At 40.0% G+C, this 20204-nt stretch overlaps 2 protein-coding genes across 5 annotated transcripts in view; one reads left to right on the top strand and one right to left on the bottom strand.

The window, feature by feature from the left end:
• Positions 1-8247, bottom strand: part of LOC143337955 (rapamycin-insensitive companion of mTOR-like) — a 32718-nt gene extending 24471 nt beyond the window's left edge. For all 4 annotated transcript variants that reach the window (XR_013079211.1, XM_076757980.1, XM_076757982.1 and 1 more), the window contains exons 1-14: positions 7947-8247; positions 7812-7859; positions 5285-5382; positions 5027-5091; positions 4808-4939; positions 4295-4358; positions 2683-2809; positions 2417-2586; positions 2272-2339; positions 2114-2181; positions 1810-1892; positions 407-494; positions 230-320; positions 81-147 (exon numbers count right to left, since the gene is read on the bottom strand). Coding sequence is in view for 3 of the 4 variants with exons in the window: in XM_076757980.1 (XP_076614095.1) it covers positions 81-147; positions 230-320; positions 407-494; positions 1810-1892; positions 2114-2181; positions 2272-2339; positions 2417-2586; positions 2683-2809; positions 4295-4358; positions 4808-4939; positions 5027-5091; positions 5285-5382; positions 7812-7859; positions 7947-8136 (1359 nt within the window). In the remaining variant the exon portion in view is untranslated. The remainder of the gene's footprint in view (positions 1-80; positions 148-229; positions 321-406; positions 495-1809; positions 1893-2113; positions 2182-2271; positions 2340-2416; positions 2587-2682; positions 2810-4294; positions 4359-4807; positions 4940-5026; positions 5092-5284; positions 5383-7811; positions 7860-7946) is intronic.
• Positions 8248-10412: 2165 nt separating this feature from the next.
• Positions 10413-20086, top strand: derl2 (derlin 2). The gene is made up of 7 exons (XM_076757920.1): positions 10413-10540; positions 15115-15180; positions 15301-15374; positions 15648-15741; positions 16166-16361; positions 16447-16537; positions 18624-20086. The coding sequence occupies exons 1-7, from the start codon at positions 10448-10450 to the stop codon at positions 18727-18729; spliced, it is 720 nt and encodes a 239-aa protein (XP_076614035.1). The 5' UTR covers positions 10413-10447; the 3' UTR covers positions 18730-20086.
• Positions 20087-20204: the final 118 nt, after the last annotated feature.

The following is a 20204-nucleotide window of genomic DNA, read 5'->3' as shown; positions in this document are numbered from 1 at the left end:
TGGAGGTCAGATACAGATTGATACGAATGCTAATATGATGATAGAACTACAAACAGATTCTATGAGGTGAATTATTGTACCTCTAGAAGTCCACTTTTGATGAAGGCCGAAAGTACCAGAGCCAGATAGTTGTCCATCAGATTTGGCCTAGAACAGAACAAGAATTCCAATTTAAATCTCATCGTTCAGCACATATAATGAGATATTAGTAGCTACATACAGTATTTACCTTGAGCAGGATCGATGTGGGAGCACTGTTTTTGCCTCAGAAGCCACAAATCCATCAGACAACTTCCAGCAGTCCTGAACTCTACTGAGATCTTAACAAAGTATAGTTCCAGTTTAGCTTCTTATGCAACTTAAGAAAAGTCCAAAAAAAGGATCAAGATAATGTCACGACACCCACCTATGCTAATGAGTGCTTCATTGAAGTCTGTAGTCTCTACAGGTATGATGAGCTGGAAGATATCATAGAAGACCTCCAACAAACCTTTCTGTGGGAAGACATGATGTCTGCATGGTCAAACATGACACAGGTGTGTGGTTTCTTTTCAACTACTTTTCCTTCTTTTTGTGTCTTTTCAGCTGGATATGATTTGATTCTGCCTTCAAACAACATACACATTACACAGTTGTCCAAATATACAAAAAAAAAACATACAACTGAAATAAAATAAACTGTAATCGATTATAACAGGTGTTATCCATAAAACTGAAGAGCACACGGATGAATGCTGAGCAGTGTGAGCATGTCTTATATCCATAGTGGTGCTGAGGCTTGCATCACATACACATATGAAAACATTCGAGGCAAGAAATAGGCAATACAGTGACAGAATCTGGTTCATATTTGATCAGCACAGCCTAGTTTGACAGTGTGATCAGAGTTTTGTGAGCCTCTGTGTCTCTGACACCTGGTCACAGACTTTGTCATAGAGTAATAGAGAGAGAGCATCTTGTGATGGGATGTCACCGCCTGCAACGCCCATCACGTAATCTATTACATTTTTAAGCAACTTGGACAACACAGGGCATTGGTAAACAAAAATTAACATTTAGAGAAGAGTGACAGCATGTTATAGACACTATTTTGCATGCATATGGATGCAGGTGGACTGTGGCTTGCTCTTGGGTGTGCCTTGGGCACAAAAAGATGGAAAACTACTGATGTAGAGCATGTGGGGACAGGACTGATAGAGATGGGCATGTTTTTCTATTAACATGCACACATTGTTTTGAAGCAATGGCTAGCAGTCATAAAATGTATACATAAAGAGAATCACAACTTGTTAATCAAAACTATTTTATTAGAATCAAAAATTAATATAATAAAGTAGCTGGCTGGACTTAAATGAGTGGTCAGCTGTTTGGCTAACGGTCAGCACTTATGGAAAGCTCTGTACATGTCTTAGAGTGGATGGGAATGAACAACTTTGGGCCAAGCACATGAACTGACATCTTCCATATGACAAGGACCTATGATGTAAATGTTTTTATAGCTCCACAAACACAACTAAACGAATTATTCTGCATCTTGTGCATGGTTTTATCCGAATTTCTCTGAGACTCAGCCTAACACATCTGTTATCTTTAGGAAGCTTGGGTTTCTCTGATACCTAAAACTGCTGGGGTGAAATGATGATATCAATCTAGAATTTCAGGGGAGATAAGAAGCATTTCATGTTTCATATTTAGACTTATGCAACAATGTCTGTCTTTACAAAGAAGCCCTGAGCCTTTCGCTGGTAGGTGAAGGTTGTGTCCTTTCAAACAAACAAGTGTGACGATTACAGTATCCCTTTTACCTACCCGCGCTTCCATATTTGGTATACAAAGTAAGCCAATAAGAGACTGGATTCCAGAGTTGCCTGACTTGCAGAGGTTAATGATACCTGCAAGGTGAAGGGGTCAGGATTAGTAGAGAACTCTACAAAGTGAGTGTGATTTGCAGTCAAATATTTTGTCATGCTGTAAACAATCAGTTAATAGGAAGGTTTGAGGCATTTAGAGATGAACACAAAGTACAAAAGTAACAATATTTTCTAAGTTTAAAGTGACTTTGTTGTATACATATTTTGGCTAAACAAAAATGACTGTAAATTTCACCATTTACCTGACCAGGAACGAAATGAGGCAACTATAGACATTTTACTGGCCATGAATCGAGCCTCCCTGTCCTCCCTGAAGACAACAAATAAAACCATCCCACAATGACAAAAACAATCCAACAACATTTATGTTATATGCTTCAACAGACTTTGTGGAACTCACTTGAGCTGCCCCCCTGCTATGTCAGGAGTGTGTCTGTAGTGGAAATCTGTGTACGGGGCCAGGATTTGCTGAGAAAGACACATGTTTTATAAATAACATCACACAGAGTTGTATTCAAAACATCCTCAATTTGAGATGTCAGTACCTCCAGCTCAACATCAGAGCGGACGTACTGCCTGGTATGAGGGTGGTTGAGGAGGTGCAGGATGGTGGTGATGAGAGCTTCATTGATGCGGCTCAGCTGACAGTCGGTCACGCTCTTCAGAATGGTGCTTAGACCGCCCCGCTGTGCCACCACAAGAGGGTTCTTCAAGGCTGCAGAATAAAGGGGCCACACAGAGTGTTACACTGCTGACGTCAGAGTGTGAGTGTGTACGTGTGTGTATGTGTGTACAGTTTGTTTTCACTCACAGAGCTCACAGACTATGGCAATGCAGGCCCGCACCATACGATCTCGTTCATGTAGCCCATTGTTGCCCACAGCAATGAGGGAGTTGGTGACAGAGGAGGGGAAAAGCAGTGCATTCACAGTGATCATCTGTACAAGGCAGCAGCACAAACACACAGTCAGTCAGTTCGTAGCCATGCTTGTGCAAAGCAATATGAAATCCAAAAAGATAATAATCCAAAACCACAAATATACAGGCCCATAGATTTCTTTTTTTCTGCATTGAATTTATGGTTCATGAAACAAGAAAATAAAAAAAGATCTATCTTTGCACTGAGACAACTAGTAAATTCAGAAACTTATAAGCTTAGCACAATAATTTGCTTTTTTATTATCAGGCCAACTATCTGGAGCCTTATTTTACCTGAATATATCTAGCATATTTAAAGGACCAGTGTGTAGGATTTAGTGACATCTAGTGAGGTTGTAGATTGCTACCAACTAAATACCCCCCCCCCCCCCCCCCGCTTCCATGTGTGTAGAAAGAACCTACAGTGGCAAAATGCGTAAGGCTTGAGGTTACCTTACAAACCTCAAGACAACTGAATCTTGAAATGTCAGTGGTTAAGTTGTACTGTGGGTAATGTAGGTGCCAGGTTTTGACAATGTGGAATAAAAAAATATATCTCTGGTTCAGCTGCATTGATCTTGACACTTTTAATCTGTCTATCGTCTAGGCGAAATTTGCAGGGAAGGCAACTGTTATCTTATGGTTGAAATATTTGATTATCAGTGAACCATGGTTTCAACTACCCATTGGCTGGTAAATACTGAGTTCTTGAATGTGCACTAATTGGTTGTTTTGCATATGACGTCACTTCACTCTTATTTTGTATTTCCAGCTTCAGGGCAGGACATAATTTTCTGCATAGGAAGCACTATAACACACACTCAAAATGCCATTGTTTTGCCTCGTTAATGGCTGCTCAAAAAAGGGATGGATTAGATTACCGATCAAGACACCCAGATACTTGAACTACAACTTGCTCCTTTTGCCCTGATATTGCCATGTGCAGTGGTACAGTACATGGCCTTTTTTTCGAAGGACATGCTTCAGTCTTTGTTAAATTTAACACAAATTATGATTACGTTTAGCCATGCTGTAATATTGCTAATTGCATTAGTAAATTTGGAAGTAGCTTGCTGTTTTGTGTAGATCACTGCATCATCAGCATAGGACTGGATCTCTACATCAGGACAGACAGAAGGCAGATTATTGTGATACAAAAAAAATAAAATTGGTCCAAGTATCGATCCTTGTGGGACACCAGTATACGTTTTAAAACCAGTGGATTTATGATTATGTACCTTTATGTTGTATTCTGCTATTTGGATATGATTCTATCTGTTTAAGAAATCTGGTGGAAATTTGTGTTTTTGAAATAACAGACAGGATTATTAGGTCATATCAACCATCTTACTAGTGGAAGTAAAGCACCAAAGCTACAATTGGAATTTGCTCTATATTGTCCTAAACATAATGACCTGCTTCATTTCTGATGGTAAGCAGCTGTGCAACTATGTGAGCACTCTATAGCGCTCATGGAAAGAGTATTTGTTGGAAGGAGATCTCACCTTGCGTGCCAGTCTGAGAGCCTGTGTTCTTTCAACCTCATTACTTTGCTGGATATCTATGCACCTGGGACAGAATCAAAAGGACAGGTTTGTTACAACAGAATGCTAACTGTTAATGAACTACGCAAACATAATACAGCTGCAACGTGGGAAGGGGTATTTCAGTGACTCCCGGTTCTGGAAGTAAAAACAGACAAAGTATGAGTTGCTCCTCTGACTGGCTTCTCTTTCAATAGCAACTCATGTGTATTGTAGTATTTAGAGCCGTCACCATGCCAAAATGGTGGACAAAAGGCAAAATAAATCAAAACCTATAGGATTGTAACATTGTCTGGGAGAGTCCTTTGTTTCTATATTTAGTAACATTAAGGTCACTGTTGGAAAAAAATATTGAAAATGGAAATACCAACACTTTCTGAATGTGCAGCCCCACCAAACTGGCAACTCTATTACATGACATGAAGACAGATTATGAAACCCACTGCCTCTTTCAACCATGTCATGTTCACTCACCTCGCAATCAAATAGTCCACCTGCAGCCGAAGAACCTTCTCTAGTACACTGCTGTCTTTGATCAGATAACGTAGAGCTCGTAATCCAGCTGCACGTACTTCCTTTGCCTCATTCAGCAATGCTAGCCGAAGACTTGGGAGAGAAAAATCAGGGAACAGTCCTGATTAACAACACTGCAGCAGAAGAATTCTTAAGTAGCCAACATGTACAAATACTCACCAAATAATAATCTCCTCATATGTAAAGCCAAGCTTCTCCTCTGAGTGGCCAACACTGCAGAGAAGCTGTGGTGAAAGTGGTCACAGCTTCAGTCAAGGCCTTGTACAGTATATTTACCAAATGCTTGACCATTGATTATGTGACCCAGTAGCAGGATGTACAGATGTGAATGTCAGCTGGGTCATCTGCTGACAACTTGATCCAAATCATGATATGTAGTATGTGCGCCGTTACTGTTTACGAGTTGTTTTCACAAACCTTTACAAAGTTGTTCAGGTGACCAAGCTTGCGCATGTTGGAGACTCCTTGCTGCTGTGCAACATTTTGAAGGATTTCATGGAGGTTCTCTGCAGGATCTGAAATCAGCAAAGGGCGACATGGTCTTTACATGTAAACCAAAGTAACACTATCATCTTAAGATGTACATAAGTGTACTGTTTTCACACAAGTGTTGCCATAATGAAGGATGTCAAACAGAAACAATAACATTAAACACGGTGGGGGTAAATACTGGTACCCACAGCAGAGGAACAATTTCCTTTTTCTGACACATACAAGTCCACCACTTCTTTTCTGTTGTGAAACAATCCATCACTGCAATATTCTATGAATTTTCTGATTAAGATTAATTTTCTGTCAATCAACTAACTGACAGTCACAGGTCTATGACAATAAAACAGAAAATAAAACAATAGATAAAAAGTTCTAAATTTATGAATTGAATCACTCTCCCACAGCCTCTTTATAACCCTTCATCATTTTCTCTTTCCATTTTTGGCATTCTATTCTAAGCCGAGTGAGATGATATGATTAGGCACAAAGTGTGTGTTCATGAGCAGATCACTGTGATTTAACAGGGACACCATCTCTTTGTAATGAGGACACTGTCACATCTGTTAGTGTGCTCACACAACTTTTAATCTTTGTATCTTGTTATAGAAAGAGGCCTAAAACACTGAGGTGACAAACAATGGCTGAAAACCTCACAGGAATTCAGTTGGCATGCATATATTTTCTAACCCTAACCCTAACAGTGGAAAGCCATTTCTTGACCCTAATTAATCAAAAAACACATTTGAAAAACAACTGTTTGTGGCAGCGATCAGTATAGAGCTGACTGACACACTGAAATTCACTATTGGAGACTGAAATATATGTAAATCTGACTGTGTCATAGTCAAGATAGTAGAAATATGAGTTCACATTCCCCAAGAATAACCATTGACCGGCCAACCATAAGCCTGTTAAAGTTTCTGATTTTTATTATTACTTTTAGGAATTGTACATAGTGTGCAGCACTTTCTATTTTAGAGCGAGGGGTCATTTAGCTTTTGTGTGGCACTTTGAAAGAGACTGCGGTTGTATGCTATTCATCTTTTGTAAAGCACTTAGAGGATTATGATTGTGAATGACCTCAGGTATGCCAGTGCAGTGTTTATGTTTATACCACGATCTATACTGTTGCAGATAAACTGAAACATCTTTTCAGCTGATGTATATCTAAATCTATAATCTAGCCACAAGTGGCGATTGTGGTTTCAAGCCCTTTTGTGCTCAACAGAAGGAAGCAATTCAATGGTCAAAAGTTAAAGCCACAAGCAGCAGCGAGCGGCTGTCAGGCTGGACGAAGGTGAGTAAAATCACTTCAGCTAGATTCATTTTGGTCAAAGATGGAATGAGACCAAACACACATTCGTTTCTTCACCACAAAACCCAGTTTTGACCAGTCTTGCTCATTTATAATAGAAATGTATTACTCAATCCCCTGATGCTGTATACCCATTTCGGTGCTGACGCAGTCAAAACCCCCTGACTTCTACTCATATTACTGTTATTCCAAAAAATTTGACAAAACACATCATGGCGGAATTTCATGGTCCAAGAGGCTTTTTTGTAGAACAGGCTAAGCTGGACTTGGGTTTGGGGGCGTGGCCTTTCCAAAATTACACTTTTGGGCCTTAATTACAGCGCCACCATCTGGCTGATAGGGCTCATATTTCTTGGGAAGCACTTGCACATGATTTCCAGTTCTTGGGCTGAGTTTCATGTTTCTAGGTTATTCCAACTCACAGTAATTTGAGCTGATGCAGCAGAAAATAATAATAATAATAATAATAATAATAATAATAATAATAATAATAATAATAATAATATCAACTGGCACAAAACACAATATAATTCTTCCCTTCAAGCCTTGAACCATAATTAGTCTTCACACAGCAACTTAATGGACACGTTGACATCAGTGTGACGCGCTGAAGAATCTTTCTGCAAGTAACATTCATAAAGGAGCTTCAGCTTTTTTAACTGAGGTCACATGTTTTTGATAGTTTCAATGTGTTTCTGCTAGTATTTGGACAACAATGAGTTTTGGTATCCACATGGGACTGTTAATGAGAAAAACACAGACATTGCCAGACTTTAACATCATTAGAAAGTGAGCCGAGTAGAGAAATGTTGTTTTCTCATGATCAACGTCATGATTTGAAGTACTTTGTGTTTCCTTTACTGGTGCCTGCCTTCTGAAAGAATTCTTACGTTATACCGAAAAAGTCAGAAACTACATAGAAGTTTTGAGTGGACCGGAAGGCCACAGTGATGAGTGAGTTTGGTAAACACGCAGTGAAAGTCAAACCACTTTGCATTAGTTTGAGCATGACAGCACCCACAACAACGTATCTATACATCAGACACCAGGACACAACGCTGGGGCACGCAGAAAGTCGGCGACACTGATGCCAAAGTGTGGATGCTGAGTCCTCACAGTGATCCAGTTCACACGTACCTCTGGAGAGATCCAGTGCGACGTATTCCTCCCCGCTGTCATTCCGACCTGCAGACACAAAGTTATAGATGAGATCAGCTGGTGACAACACCTCGATGCCGGCGATCAAGCCGTGTGAGCGGAAATCCTTCTCACCTCGCATCCGACCGCTCCGTGCCAGGCGGCTTCGGATGCCGCTCACCGCCATCTTTCCAGCAGCCTCACTGGCTGAAAGGAGACTCCGTGGTTCGCGCGGGTGGGCGTGACTCTGCTCCGTGACGGCGTCAGCACGTGCTCTGCCTGCACGTTGTTTTCCTATAATTTCTACATTTGGTCTCACACACATTTACATGTCAACTGATAGTCTGCCTGCAAAACCAGTTATGGGGGAAGTTTGCCTTCAGGGCTCTGTGCCAGAAGGTCTTTGGGAAGTCAGGTGACAGTGCAAAGAGGCACTCAAACAACAAACTTAATTATTAAGAACGTATTATTTTCCTTTGTCTGTAATTTTCAGTTTTCAGTTGCAGTTTGCTTCATGGTTTGGGTTGAAACAGTAAGTCGAAGTTGACTTTTAGTTTCACCCTGACGCCACCAGCAGCTTTCTGGCAGACAGTGCTGAAGGCAACCTTCAGCCACTCTACTGATGCAAGGCTGAAAACAGAACCAGAGCCTCATCTGAGCAGATTTTTGCTGATCGATATGATTTAGTCCATCTAAACGTCAGTATGTTTTACCATTATATAGTCGTACATATTTTCCAGTATAATGTTCTGAAGGTCACTTTGAGAATTTATCAGGTGAAGGTCATTTGAAGATGATCACCAAAAAAAGATCACCAAAAAGAAAAAAAAAAACATCTGTTTGAAGTTACGATTAGATGTGATGTCTCCTGTAGGTTTAATGTCAGAAGTGAAGAGCCAACCCAATACCAGCTGACGACAATGCTCATCAGGCATACAACACTCTGTATGATGCAGGGTGTGAGGCAGGTGAAATACCAAGTTTGGTTTGTTCATACTGATTGATAGAAAATTAATCTAAGTTGTGTCCAAACTTTTGACCTGTACTGTGGTACACTGAGCTTGTTATTATATTCACCTCTAATGGAAATACCCTGACATCACTGAGTACAGAGGAGAAAGCAAAACACATAAACAGACTGATAACCTTTAGCCACAAAAAAAGGCAAATGAAAGCCAGAGAGATCATGGGCCATTTGTGGGTCTTCCTTATGAATTGACCTAAAAATCAGAATCAGCTTTATTGGCTAAGTATGTGAACACATACAATGAATACACAGTAGGAGGCTTTAAATTGTTTACCAGAAAGACAGAAATAGATATATGGTTAAAAACAAGGACAATGAAGGTCAACAAAAAATGAAGTGTTTCTTTTAATTAAAAACAAACCAAACTGTGCAATGAAATAAATACTGCATGGAAGTGGGTGATTATGTACAATATATGCATGTATATGTGTACATATACAGTAAATACAGCATGCAGGATTTATATGTGATAGTGATGGATATCTCAGCATGTCTTATAAACTGTAAATATTTAATTTATAGTCAGTGGATGTTGTAGCATTACAAGGCTATTGCACATGATTGTCTTCTGCCTCTATGACTGATTGAACTGTTCATCAGAGTTAATGGCCTGTGGAAAGAACCTGTTCTTCTGTCTGGTTGTTTTGCCGTACAGAGCTCTGTAGCGCCTACCACAGGGAAGAAGTTGGAAAAGGTTGTGTCCTGGATGGGATGGGTCTGCAGTGATGTTTCCTCACTCCAGAGGAAAAGACAATATGCTGCTGGAGGATTAATTACAGCTCAACCTGGCATCCCAAAAGTTGTTCTAATTCATGGCTTATGACTGATGTATAACACATTAGTAAACAGATGGCATTTTAGAAAGTAGTACTGAGTATATTTTTCAAGAGATATACTCAGGAACAACAGATGAACATACTCTAATGAAAACATACTTATGAATATCATATTGCCCTGCTGCTAAATTGTGCTGCTACATTCCCCTAAATCTTACGCACTGGTCCTTTAAGGTTTTCTTTATAGTCTTCACTGAATGGCCTGGTGCCAGCCCATCTCACGGACATGCTTTTAGATATGTATCAAGCAGATCCCCCTTTGCAGCTGGCCTGGTTGACGCCCCAAAGATTTCAATAAAAGGGTATGCTGAGTCAGCCACTGTGGCCCTCGTCTTTGGAACAGTCTGCCCGTCCATCTGAGGGAGTCCACTAATGTAGACATTTTGAGGATATATCTTTTTAACTTGGCTTTTATTAGAGATGCCTCATCATGTGTTGCCTTAGTTTTAAGTCTTAATGATGGGCTGGGGACACACACCATAACATAACAGATAACACCATCATGATACCCAGTTACAATAAAATCATTTAAAAACGACCAGGTTAGCTCTTCACACACATCATACCTTTACCCTCACCCCGCACGGCTTGAATCATGTCAGTGCCTCAGACGCAAACGCGTTTATCTCACAGCGAGGAAAACACATCTGCGTATTTACTTACAGCAGTAGTGGCTGACATTTGCAGATTTGTCCGATGTGCCTGAACGCAACACCTTTCACTTTGTGGAATGACGTGTCAATAAAGTGCCGGAAGCTTTCAGTCTGTCCAAAATGGCTTACCAGACACTACAACAGGAGTACTTACAGATTCCTGTTGTTACCAGGGCATATACAACCGCCTGTGTCCTCACAACTGCTGCAGTGGTAAGACACGTTTACATAATGACTGTGTTGGCTCGGTCATAGCTTGGCGCCGCTTAACATAGCTATCGTAACGTCGTAACTTTGCTGCTAGCTCGATGGTTCAGCTAATGAAACGTTAGCACCTATGACAGGGATACGTGTCTCAACCTGGTTATCCAGGATGTTAACTGTCTTATTCCAGGCTCAAAAAAGCTAAAAGCGAAGCTACATGTGGCCGGAGGCTTGGCGTAATGTTAACGAGTGGACCAAACCTGTAAGCGCACGCTAAGTTGCGTTTGGGTGTCATAGCTGTTTACAGATGATTCACAAGCGACAGCTGCCAGGTGACAGCTAATGTTAACTGTGTGCTGTTCTTTGTAGAGAGAGTCCACACTGAACTCCTTCCAACATCTGGCTACACCTGACTTGTCTGTGGACTGCTTAAAATACAACCCAATACCTTAATGTGTCATGAGAAAGCCAATTTCTTTTAACCAATTTTCATTTCATTTTCATGATATTACCTACACATTATCAATCAGTCTGTCATTCTGTTGTTTTAATAACAGAGGTGGAAGAAGCACTCGGATCCTTTTTTAAGTAAAAGCAGAAATCCGACTATGTGAAAATACTCCATTACATATAAAAGTCCTGCATTCAAAATGTTTCCTATGTATTGAATTTACTAAATTGTTAACAGCTAAACAAAGGCCAGATATTCAGGATGCAAAATCATCTGTTTCAGTCTTGTGTATTATATATATTAAATTACTTTATTATTGATGTATTAATGTGTAAGATGTATTTTAATGTTTCATATGGTCATGTTGGAGCTTATTCTCAGCATGCCATGCTGTTTGCTAGTTTAATCCATTACATTGCATCATATGTTATAATGTAGTGATGTCGGATGGTGGAGATGATGATCTGGTTTTCCAGGTTCAGGTCAGTCAGTCTTGAGTGGAACTGAGTCTTTACAAGAGTTAGCATTGAACAGAACTGCTCTCAGTAGTAGGTCATCGCTCTGCAGCTAAATGATGCTAAATGACGGTCTGGCACATGAGCTGGTTAAACGGCACAGCAAATATGTTCAGTTCCTTCTATTCTATTTTCACACTCATCAGCATATTCAGATGTCATAGCAGCTTTTGTTCTTGCCCAGTAGGGAAATGCACAGTGTTTCCTCATTGCAGTTCACTAGCCACAGCCTTAATTTAGCTTCAAATGATTTGACATTTGCAGCAGAGAGCTGGGAAGCTGGCTGGAGCTTGAGGTTCAGCTCTGAGAGGTACTTGGTGTTGTCCACCTGAAGACCAAAGCACACAGACACTTGCTATCACTGAGTTTCCACAACAGGTTTATTGTGTCAATGCTCGGTTCAGTTTGTCATTAGTTAAGTGATGGTTCAGCTCAGTGTTCAAATATTGACAGGGCCACAAACGGTGTCAAATAAATCTGCTAAACAATCTTCAGGGTGAGTTGCAACAGAGGAATTTTGAGAGTAAGCTTTATGCAAATTAAGCTCGTCATTTTCTAAGTGCTGTGCTGGCTGAAGGAATAACTGGTCAAACATCTCTCATTTGTAACAGTTGCTAGGCTTGCTGACTTAAGAGGGGCATGAGGTATGTGATTGGCTGAAAGGTGAGAGGGCGGTGACAACACAACTGTCATGAAATAAAATGTGCCATGACAAAATGACGTGGCATAATGAAAAGCAATGTTTTCTTTCACTGGAAATGTCAGAGGTCCGATGATGATGATGATGATGATGATGATGAAGTTTTACATCATTACTCTTACACCTGTGCTCTGTGAGGTTCATTTTCTGCCAAACGCCTTTTCATTCAGCATGCACCAGCATAACAAATAACAGTACTGACCCATGAACAAAATAACTGCCTTTCTAGAAAATATTTTTAGATCGATTGATCTTGACTTAACAGGATTCAACATCTTATTTTTATTATTTTGACAGACGATCTCTTTTTTTCCATGTCCTCCTTTCCTCATTTGTATGTTTTGTTTACATGCAAATAGACAGACTGGATTGGTAAATTTGTCACAAAATTCTGTGCTGATACAGTTTTGCTAGCAGAGTCAGTAAAAGCTGATTTGTACTGTAACACCACCTAGAAATGAATGACCATCACATTTCACTGCAGTTTTGGTGACGATGGCGCCCAAAATTGATGGTAATTGAATCATGCATTAAAGCGATATGACAGTGTTTTATTAATGGCTATAAGTTGGAGCTGTTGGCTCCAATAATATTATATCACATGCACATGTTCATTGGGACCTTGTGCACTAGGATGGACATTTCTAGCTAAAAATACTATTTGATCATCACTAGGAACTATTTGCCCATTCTTCGAAGACTAGCAACACATTGTCAGAAGCTAGTAAGTAGAATTGTGTATTTGAGTTCAACGTGTCAAATACAACATAGGCTTTCAAAAGTGACTATTTGAAAGAAAAATGCAAGGTCCGTGTAGAGAAATGTATACACTATCAAAAGAAGTGATACCAATATTGAATTGGATCGGTCCTAACTCCCAATAGGATCTTTATATCCTCTGCAGCAGAGAACACATGGCCTTCTAACTCTGTTAGGCTACAACCTGAGCTTATCTCCTCACTTTCACACTGACTATTATAACTCACGACCTGTAGCATGTATTTTACGGTGGCTGTGAAGACATGCAAGTGTTCTTCACTGTCACATGAGCGAAATCTGCTTCCCACAGCACCTGCTGATCTACATTACATCCACACAGGATAAGAACAAGGGATAGCATATTTTGAAGGAATCAGAAGATAGCCTTTTAAATGCTTATCATAAAAACCACAGAATTGTAGACATTGCATGTTATATCTTTACTGTAGCATCGCCTGGGGTAGAGTTGTAAGAAATATTACACGTTGGTGTATGTGACTGAATGTACAACATTTCCATATTTGAAAAGAATCCACAATTGCAGAAAGTGTGTTGGTGCAAAAGGATGTGGTTGAATTGTCTGGACCAATGGACGCATTATACAAAAATGTGTCTACTACTATAAAGGCCATGGGGCGCCTCTGTACTGGGTATGATTACTTTAGCACATATAGTATTTTGAGACCGCAATGAATAACTGCATAAATGATTATTCAAAAAAACTATTACAGTAAAAAAAGAATGTCCCAATAACTCACAGATATTGAGGAGAAAAGACATGATCACCATGGGACTCTTACGCTTTACACGTTAAAGTTGAAATGATGTGTCCATCTCCAAAGATTTGTGAGTAGAAGCATTCCAAACAAGACACAGAAGAAGAAAAAGAACTAGATAAGACATTTCCTGGAGAAAATGAAGTGCACATGCCGACAGCTAAAATACATTTGAAAGTATGACTGAAATGGAGAAATGTGAAAAATGGAGCTAGAATGCATTGCTGTGCTGAAAAACCTGCAGTGCACCTAAAATGTCAAACTGGAAGAACTAGAAGCTGAACTGCGTTACCTAAAGACACTCAGACGCTGAGAGTTGACATACATTGCTAGAAAAGCTGGAAGCTAAATTTTGATACCATCAGAGCTGGAAGTTGAAACGAGATGCTTGAAAAGGCTGAAAGAGGAAATGTGTTGTGTTGATATCACAGAGCTGAACTGAATCGCTGGAAACCATTGGTCTAATCAGCTCAGAGTTACAGAGCATTGCTGAGGAAGCCGATGCAAAAACGTGAAATGAATTACAAGATTTGGAAGCTGCGCTGTGTTATCTAAGGAAGCTGTGAACTCAGACTAATATGTGTCAGAACAGACAATAATGGGTTAATTCTGCCACCTTTCCATGCACGAATATGATACTGCACTCAAGTGTTTTGAGGGATTTGAAAAACGGCTGCTGAAACGACATTCAGTATTCAGAGGCTCGAACTGTTTTTCTTGCAGGCTGTTTTCATGCTTTAATTTCAACCACACACACCACTGAAAGTTCTTCACTGAGAGTCAGTAACTTAAGTCATGCTGACAGCTCTACAAAGTCTGTTGTGATTAGTGACAATGCAAAATAAAATCCAAACTTTCTTTAGTTACTTTTTAACGATAAACAATGACTGCAGCACATTGAAGGCCTCTATCCTTTGTTGATGCCTGCCGTATGTAGATATGTGCATGCATGAAATATCCCCCAGACATCGGTTCATAGGTTTTAACGCTGGAATTTCAGTGTGTTTTAGCATTTATACACTCACATTTAAACATTCTGTTAATAATGTTACATGTCAGCAGAATAGAACCTGTTTATACCGACAGCCCCATACTCTGTGTATTGTGGGGTTTGGTGTAAATCAGTATGGTTTCAGTGTATTTGCAAGCATCAAAATAATGTCCTACAAATGTACACAGAGGGATAAACTTAACTTCCATGTGTTGAAGTATCCTCCATGAAAAACTTGGCTCCTTAATCATTCAGTGTATATAAACACCAGGAAAAGTCTGATTGAACGACATTTAGAAAGCTGTCTGTCAGAGCTGTCCTGTTGTGACAAAACCTCCATCATATTTAACATCTTTCATATCTATATCCTCTTTGTTTTGTCTTCTCACAGCAACTAGAGATCATCACGCCATTTCAGCTATACTTCAATCCGGATTTGATCCTAAGGAATTACCAGGTGAGTAATCTGAGCCACTGCTCATCTTCATCCTTCTTCTGTAGAGGTGGAACAGCTCACATCACCACTGGACCGTGTTCGTGTTATGTTCAGCTACGTGCTCTCTCTCTCTTTTTCTAGGTATGGCGTCTTATAACCAACTTCCTGTTTTTTGGTCCAGTTGGCTTCAACTTCCTGTTCAATATGATTTTTCTGTATCCTTCTCAGTTCCAAGTTTCACTTCATTCAACACTGTTTTGCATATTTTCTGTTTCACAGAGGAGGTTGAAGGGGGTTTCACACATGGGAAGATGAAACTTTACACTAAAATGGTGTCCATACACAAGAGTAGAAAACATACTTTAAGATGCACGATCACTTGAACCATTCATATAAATGGGTAGGACATGGCAGCTCGATGATGATGATGATGATGATGATGATACAATGTGTAAAATGTGTAGGATCTCTTAACCGTTGGCTTTCAGATACAGATACTGTCGTATGCTCGAGGAGGGCTCTTTCAGGGGGCGCACGGCTGACTTCGTCTTCATGTTCCTCTTTGGTGGGCTTCTGATGACTGTATCCTTCCCATGAATGTGCCATTTTAACTCAAAGATGAGGAGTTCTTCAGTGAACAGTAACTCATTTATTACTGGTATTGACATTGAAAGCTTCCTGTTTTGATTCCGTCTTCATGACTGGCTTCCAAAGTGTGCTAGCTTTTCCATACACTTCATTTGAACTGTCTGTTTTTCCCAACCACAGGCTTGTGGGATACGTTGCACCACCATCTTTTCTGCTAAATGAATAGTGAGTGATGCTGAGATGAGGAAGTGGCTGATGATAGGCCTCTTGTTTTAGTAGCATATGTCAGTTCTCACTGGCATAACACTGCTGATGATGCTATACTGCTTCTGTGTGCAGTCAGCTTATGATGTTTCAGGGTCACATGTGTTAGATGTCAGTGTTCTTTTATTTGCCGTGTTCTTTAACAAGCTTTCAGATATTTGGTACTTTTGTGAGTCTGGTGTTCCTGGGCCAAGCCTTCACGATCATGCTGGTTTACGTGTGGAGTCGGCGAAACCCGAACGTCCGCATGAATTTCTTTGGCCTGCTGAATTTCCAGGCGCCCTTCCTGCCCTGGGTGCTGATGGGATTCTCTCTTCTGTTGGGCAACTCCATCATCGTGGATCTTTTAGGTACCTGTCACTGTCTTCTGCAGTGTGGTTGGTGGTGCACAGTATGAATAGTGCTTGTGTTCAAATGTCTTTTACCTTTCTTGAGGTATTGCTGTGGGTCATGTGTACTTCTTTCTGGAGGACGTGTTCCCCAACCAGCCAGGTGGTGGAAGGTGGCTGAAGACCCCATCTATCATGTGAGTCTTCTTTTAACTTTTTGGTGAATAAGGCAGGACTGAAAGAGGCAGCGGTCAATTCACCCTGCAATTTGAAAGTGTCAGAGTGAATGGATGAGCTTTGTCTGTAGTACCAGTTCTACTGAAGCCTGTGGGAGATGCATGGAGAAGCACAGTAAAACCCAACACATCTACACTGTATGACCTTTGATGAAGAAATGCCTCCAAGAAATGAAAGAACACACTTCAGAGAATAGCTACTGACTGGCTTCTCCTGATGTGTGCATTTGTTTATTTGCTGTTGGGCTCCAAATAATATCCAAAGATGATTATAGGCATACTTCACAGGGCTCAATGGAAGACAAATTAAAATACTCACTAGAGCAAATTTTTAAAAATCTGCAATCAAAGTGTCCCTAGAAAATATTGAATTTAGGATAAAAAGATATTGTTAACAAAATCTGTGTTCTTCATTCCTTCTGTCTTCCTTTTATCTCGATTCAGAGGCTGCTTTATGAAGATTGACGGGGCTATTAATAATTTTATGGGAATATCATATATTCTATTAGAGAAATTCTGGCCTTTGGACAAATGTCGTTGAGGACCCCCGCCAGCTCTCTTATGAATAGGCTTCTTAATCACAGATACAGAATGTGTCTCATTTTCTCCTGGACACAGTTTCTACAGCTAGAGTAAATGTAGTCAGAATATGTCTTAGTTAGAAATGAATATGGACTGACTGTCTGAGCCTTGTCTGATCAGTTTCTTGCTGAACCAGTCACAAGAGATGTGACCTTAATTCACTGATTAAATATTATTTTGTTATCACCAATCGTTCCAGATCTCTGACCTTGAAAATCAGATGCAGACCTTTGAGTAATAAGTGTGAGAAGCCCTGTTGAGAAGCAGATTGATGCATGTTAAATTGCGATGAACATCAGAGACAGAGACATCCTTGGAAGGTGCCAGTTACACTGAGTCTAAAATGTGTTTTTCAGGTTTGTGTTCAGATTTGACTGAATTTTGACTCTGAAAAGGAGTATGATTTGTTAAAATTCAGATTGTGGCACTCTAGAGCTACGGATTTTAATGTACCTTATTTGCCTCCATGAGCTGTGCAACTGCTAATTGCATTGACGAGCAGGCCAAACCATGATAAGTGTTTTCAGGTCACTGGCATACACTCGCCCCTTTTCCCTCACACAGGTATCTTTGAGTCATTTCTTTCCCTCCACGCTGCCCCTTCAACTCTCCCATGCCCTCCTGGGAAGGCACCTCACAGTTTGAACCCTCTGTACTAGATCAAAGGTCACAGGGTCACCACATCAGAAGGAATCATCCTTTTGGCATCATGAGTGCTAAATCTGGCTAGTATAACCCAGATTCCAAAAGAGATGGGATTCTGGGTAAAATGCAAACTAAAGCAGAATGCAGTCCTTTGCAAATTAACAGTGTTTCCCAATAACACTATAACAAAGTGTCCCTGAGTCCATGTATTAATATCCTTTATCCAATCATGTGTTCAAGTGGTGAACCTCTCTCCATCGTTGCTCGTGAATGACTGAGCCTTTCCAGGATGCTCTTTTCATACCCAATCATGATACTATCACCTGTTACCAGTGAACCTGTTTACCTGTGGAATGTTCCAAACAGGTGTTTTTGGAGAATTCCACATCTTTCCCAGTCCTTAGTTGCTCCTGTCCCAAGTTGTTTGAAACATGTTGCTGCATAAAATTCAGAATAAGCAAATATTTACAAAAATTGTTAAGATGATCAGTTGTATATGTCAAAAGGAATTAGCAAATGATTACATCCTGTTTTATGTATGTTCTACACAGCGTCCCAACTTTTTTGGAATCAGGGTTGTAGTTGTCAGGATATGTTGGACAGACAGACAGACCGATAGATCAACACAGGCATTGTTAGGTTGCACCACAAGCAAAGCAAAAAGCACTAAAAGCTATGCAGAGATGTGTTGTCTATGTCCGAATGAGGCGTTGGCCTTAAGAATCATCACGGCAACTATGAACAGTTCCTCTGAGAGCTGCTACTTCCTGTGTGTGTCTTCAGAAATCCCTCATCCTCCCACTCTCTGTCTCTCTCACAGAAAGATGCTGTTTGACACTCCAGAGGAAGATGCCAACTACAACCCCCTGCCTGAGGAGCGCCCGGGAGGGTTTGCCTGGGGAGAGGGACAGCGCCTTGGAGGTTAAATGTAGCCCCAGACCAGGTCACTTCCAAGGACATTCCCCAGAGAGATGAAGGGGACAAACATGGTCTTTGTTTTTGACATGTTTGTTTAGTTCTGGATGAAGAATGCCAAACAACCAGAACTGGTTTGGAGATAACCATCTGTTGTCTGTGTATATGGGCTTAAATCACCCTCAGAAACTCTTCTCGATGCCAGATCGTTGCTCAAAGACTACTTGAGAGAACACAAGCTTCGGATGGAACTTTGGACGGTGAGCCTTTGGGCTCGAGTGATGTTTGTCTTCATCTCAGAAATAAAATATTGATATACAACAACTGTCATGAAAGAGTAAAAAATGACAGCAGTAAAATATTATCAAAATGAATTTATTCAGATGGCAAGTGCATTTTTTTTTTTTTTTTTTCAATTTCACTTTTTTAAAAAATAAATGTGTGTGGCAAATGATGCTTTGGTTTCATCTCTTCGAACTGTAGTTTTATTGCATGAAACCAAAGATGATTACATGAATTGATTCATACAGATATCATTATGGTCAGTAGACAAGACCTTGTAACTTCATTCTCTCAACAGCAAGTCATTGCAACATGCAAATATCAAGATTTGTAGCATGTCCTGAACTTCATAGTCCAGCTGTTCCTCCACCTTCAGCTGGGTTCAATTTTCCCATCTGAGCTCCTCTCTTATTTCATTTTCATACACAGTCCGCTTTCAGAAAGGGCAAGTCCTGCCTATTATTTCATGTGACAGTACTTTTGGCTGACTTTGCACATATTTAGACTTTTTTGTGTCATGATCCGAGTTACTAGCCGAACAGCCTGTGTGGAAGGGATTATAAATCCCGGTCAACAATGTTTGTTGCTCTTTGCAAAGGGATAAGAGAAGTTACAAGTTGTGGTAATGTATGTGTTAATTTAGAGTAGGATTTACAAGCTTTGTTGATTTATGCTTGCATTGGATAACAAAAAAAAAAAGTTTCATGGGCCTTAAAGTGAGTTTATAATAATCTGTGAATAATGTTGAGTGGGCTAAACTGGGTAATGATTTTTTTTTTTTTTTTTTTTTTTTGTATTACAGCTGATTGTGTCTTTCTGTTTTAGTTTACATTTTTTAATTATCTTAAGTAAACTGCTATACAAATGGAGTTGGATTTTACTGTTACAGACATAAATGACCTTTCATACATCCTTATGAAAGGATACCATGCAGGCCCAGTAATCATCAACATAATGCACCGTGTATCACTCATATTTACATTCATACATCTGATTTCCCTGTTTGTGCTTCACACCTTTTGTTTTGATCTATCTAAATATTGTTTATATTGTAATACTGTACATTAAATGTAAGAGAAAATTTGAGTTATCCCCAATGAGGCAGGAGTACTACATAAACTTTACGAAAAGAAAGAGTTTAATCTGATCCCACTTTAAATCAGTAGGGGGCGGTAATCAGTTTTGGAAACTGTTCCTGTACCTA

The sequence above is a fragment of the Chaetodon auriga genome, chromosome 19, assembly GCF_051107435.1.
Source record: "Chaetodon auriga isolate fChaAug3 chromosome 19, fChaAug3.hap1, whole genome shotgun sequence".
NCBI classification, from domain to species: Eukaryota; Metazoa; Chordata; class Actinopteri; order Chaetodontiformes; family Chaetodontidae; genus Chaetodon; species Chaetodon auriga.
The sequence above is the reverse complement of the archived record's forward strand: the minus strand, read 5'-3'. Positions and strand labels throughout refer to the sequence as shown.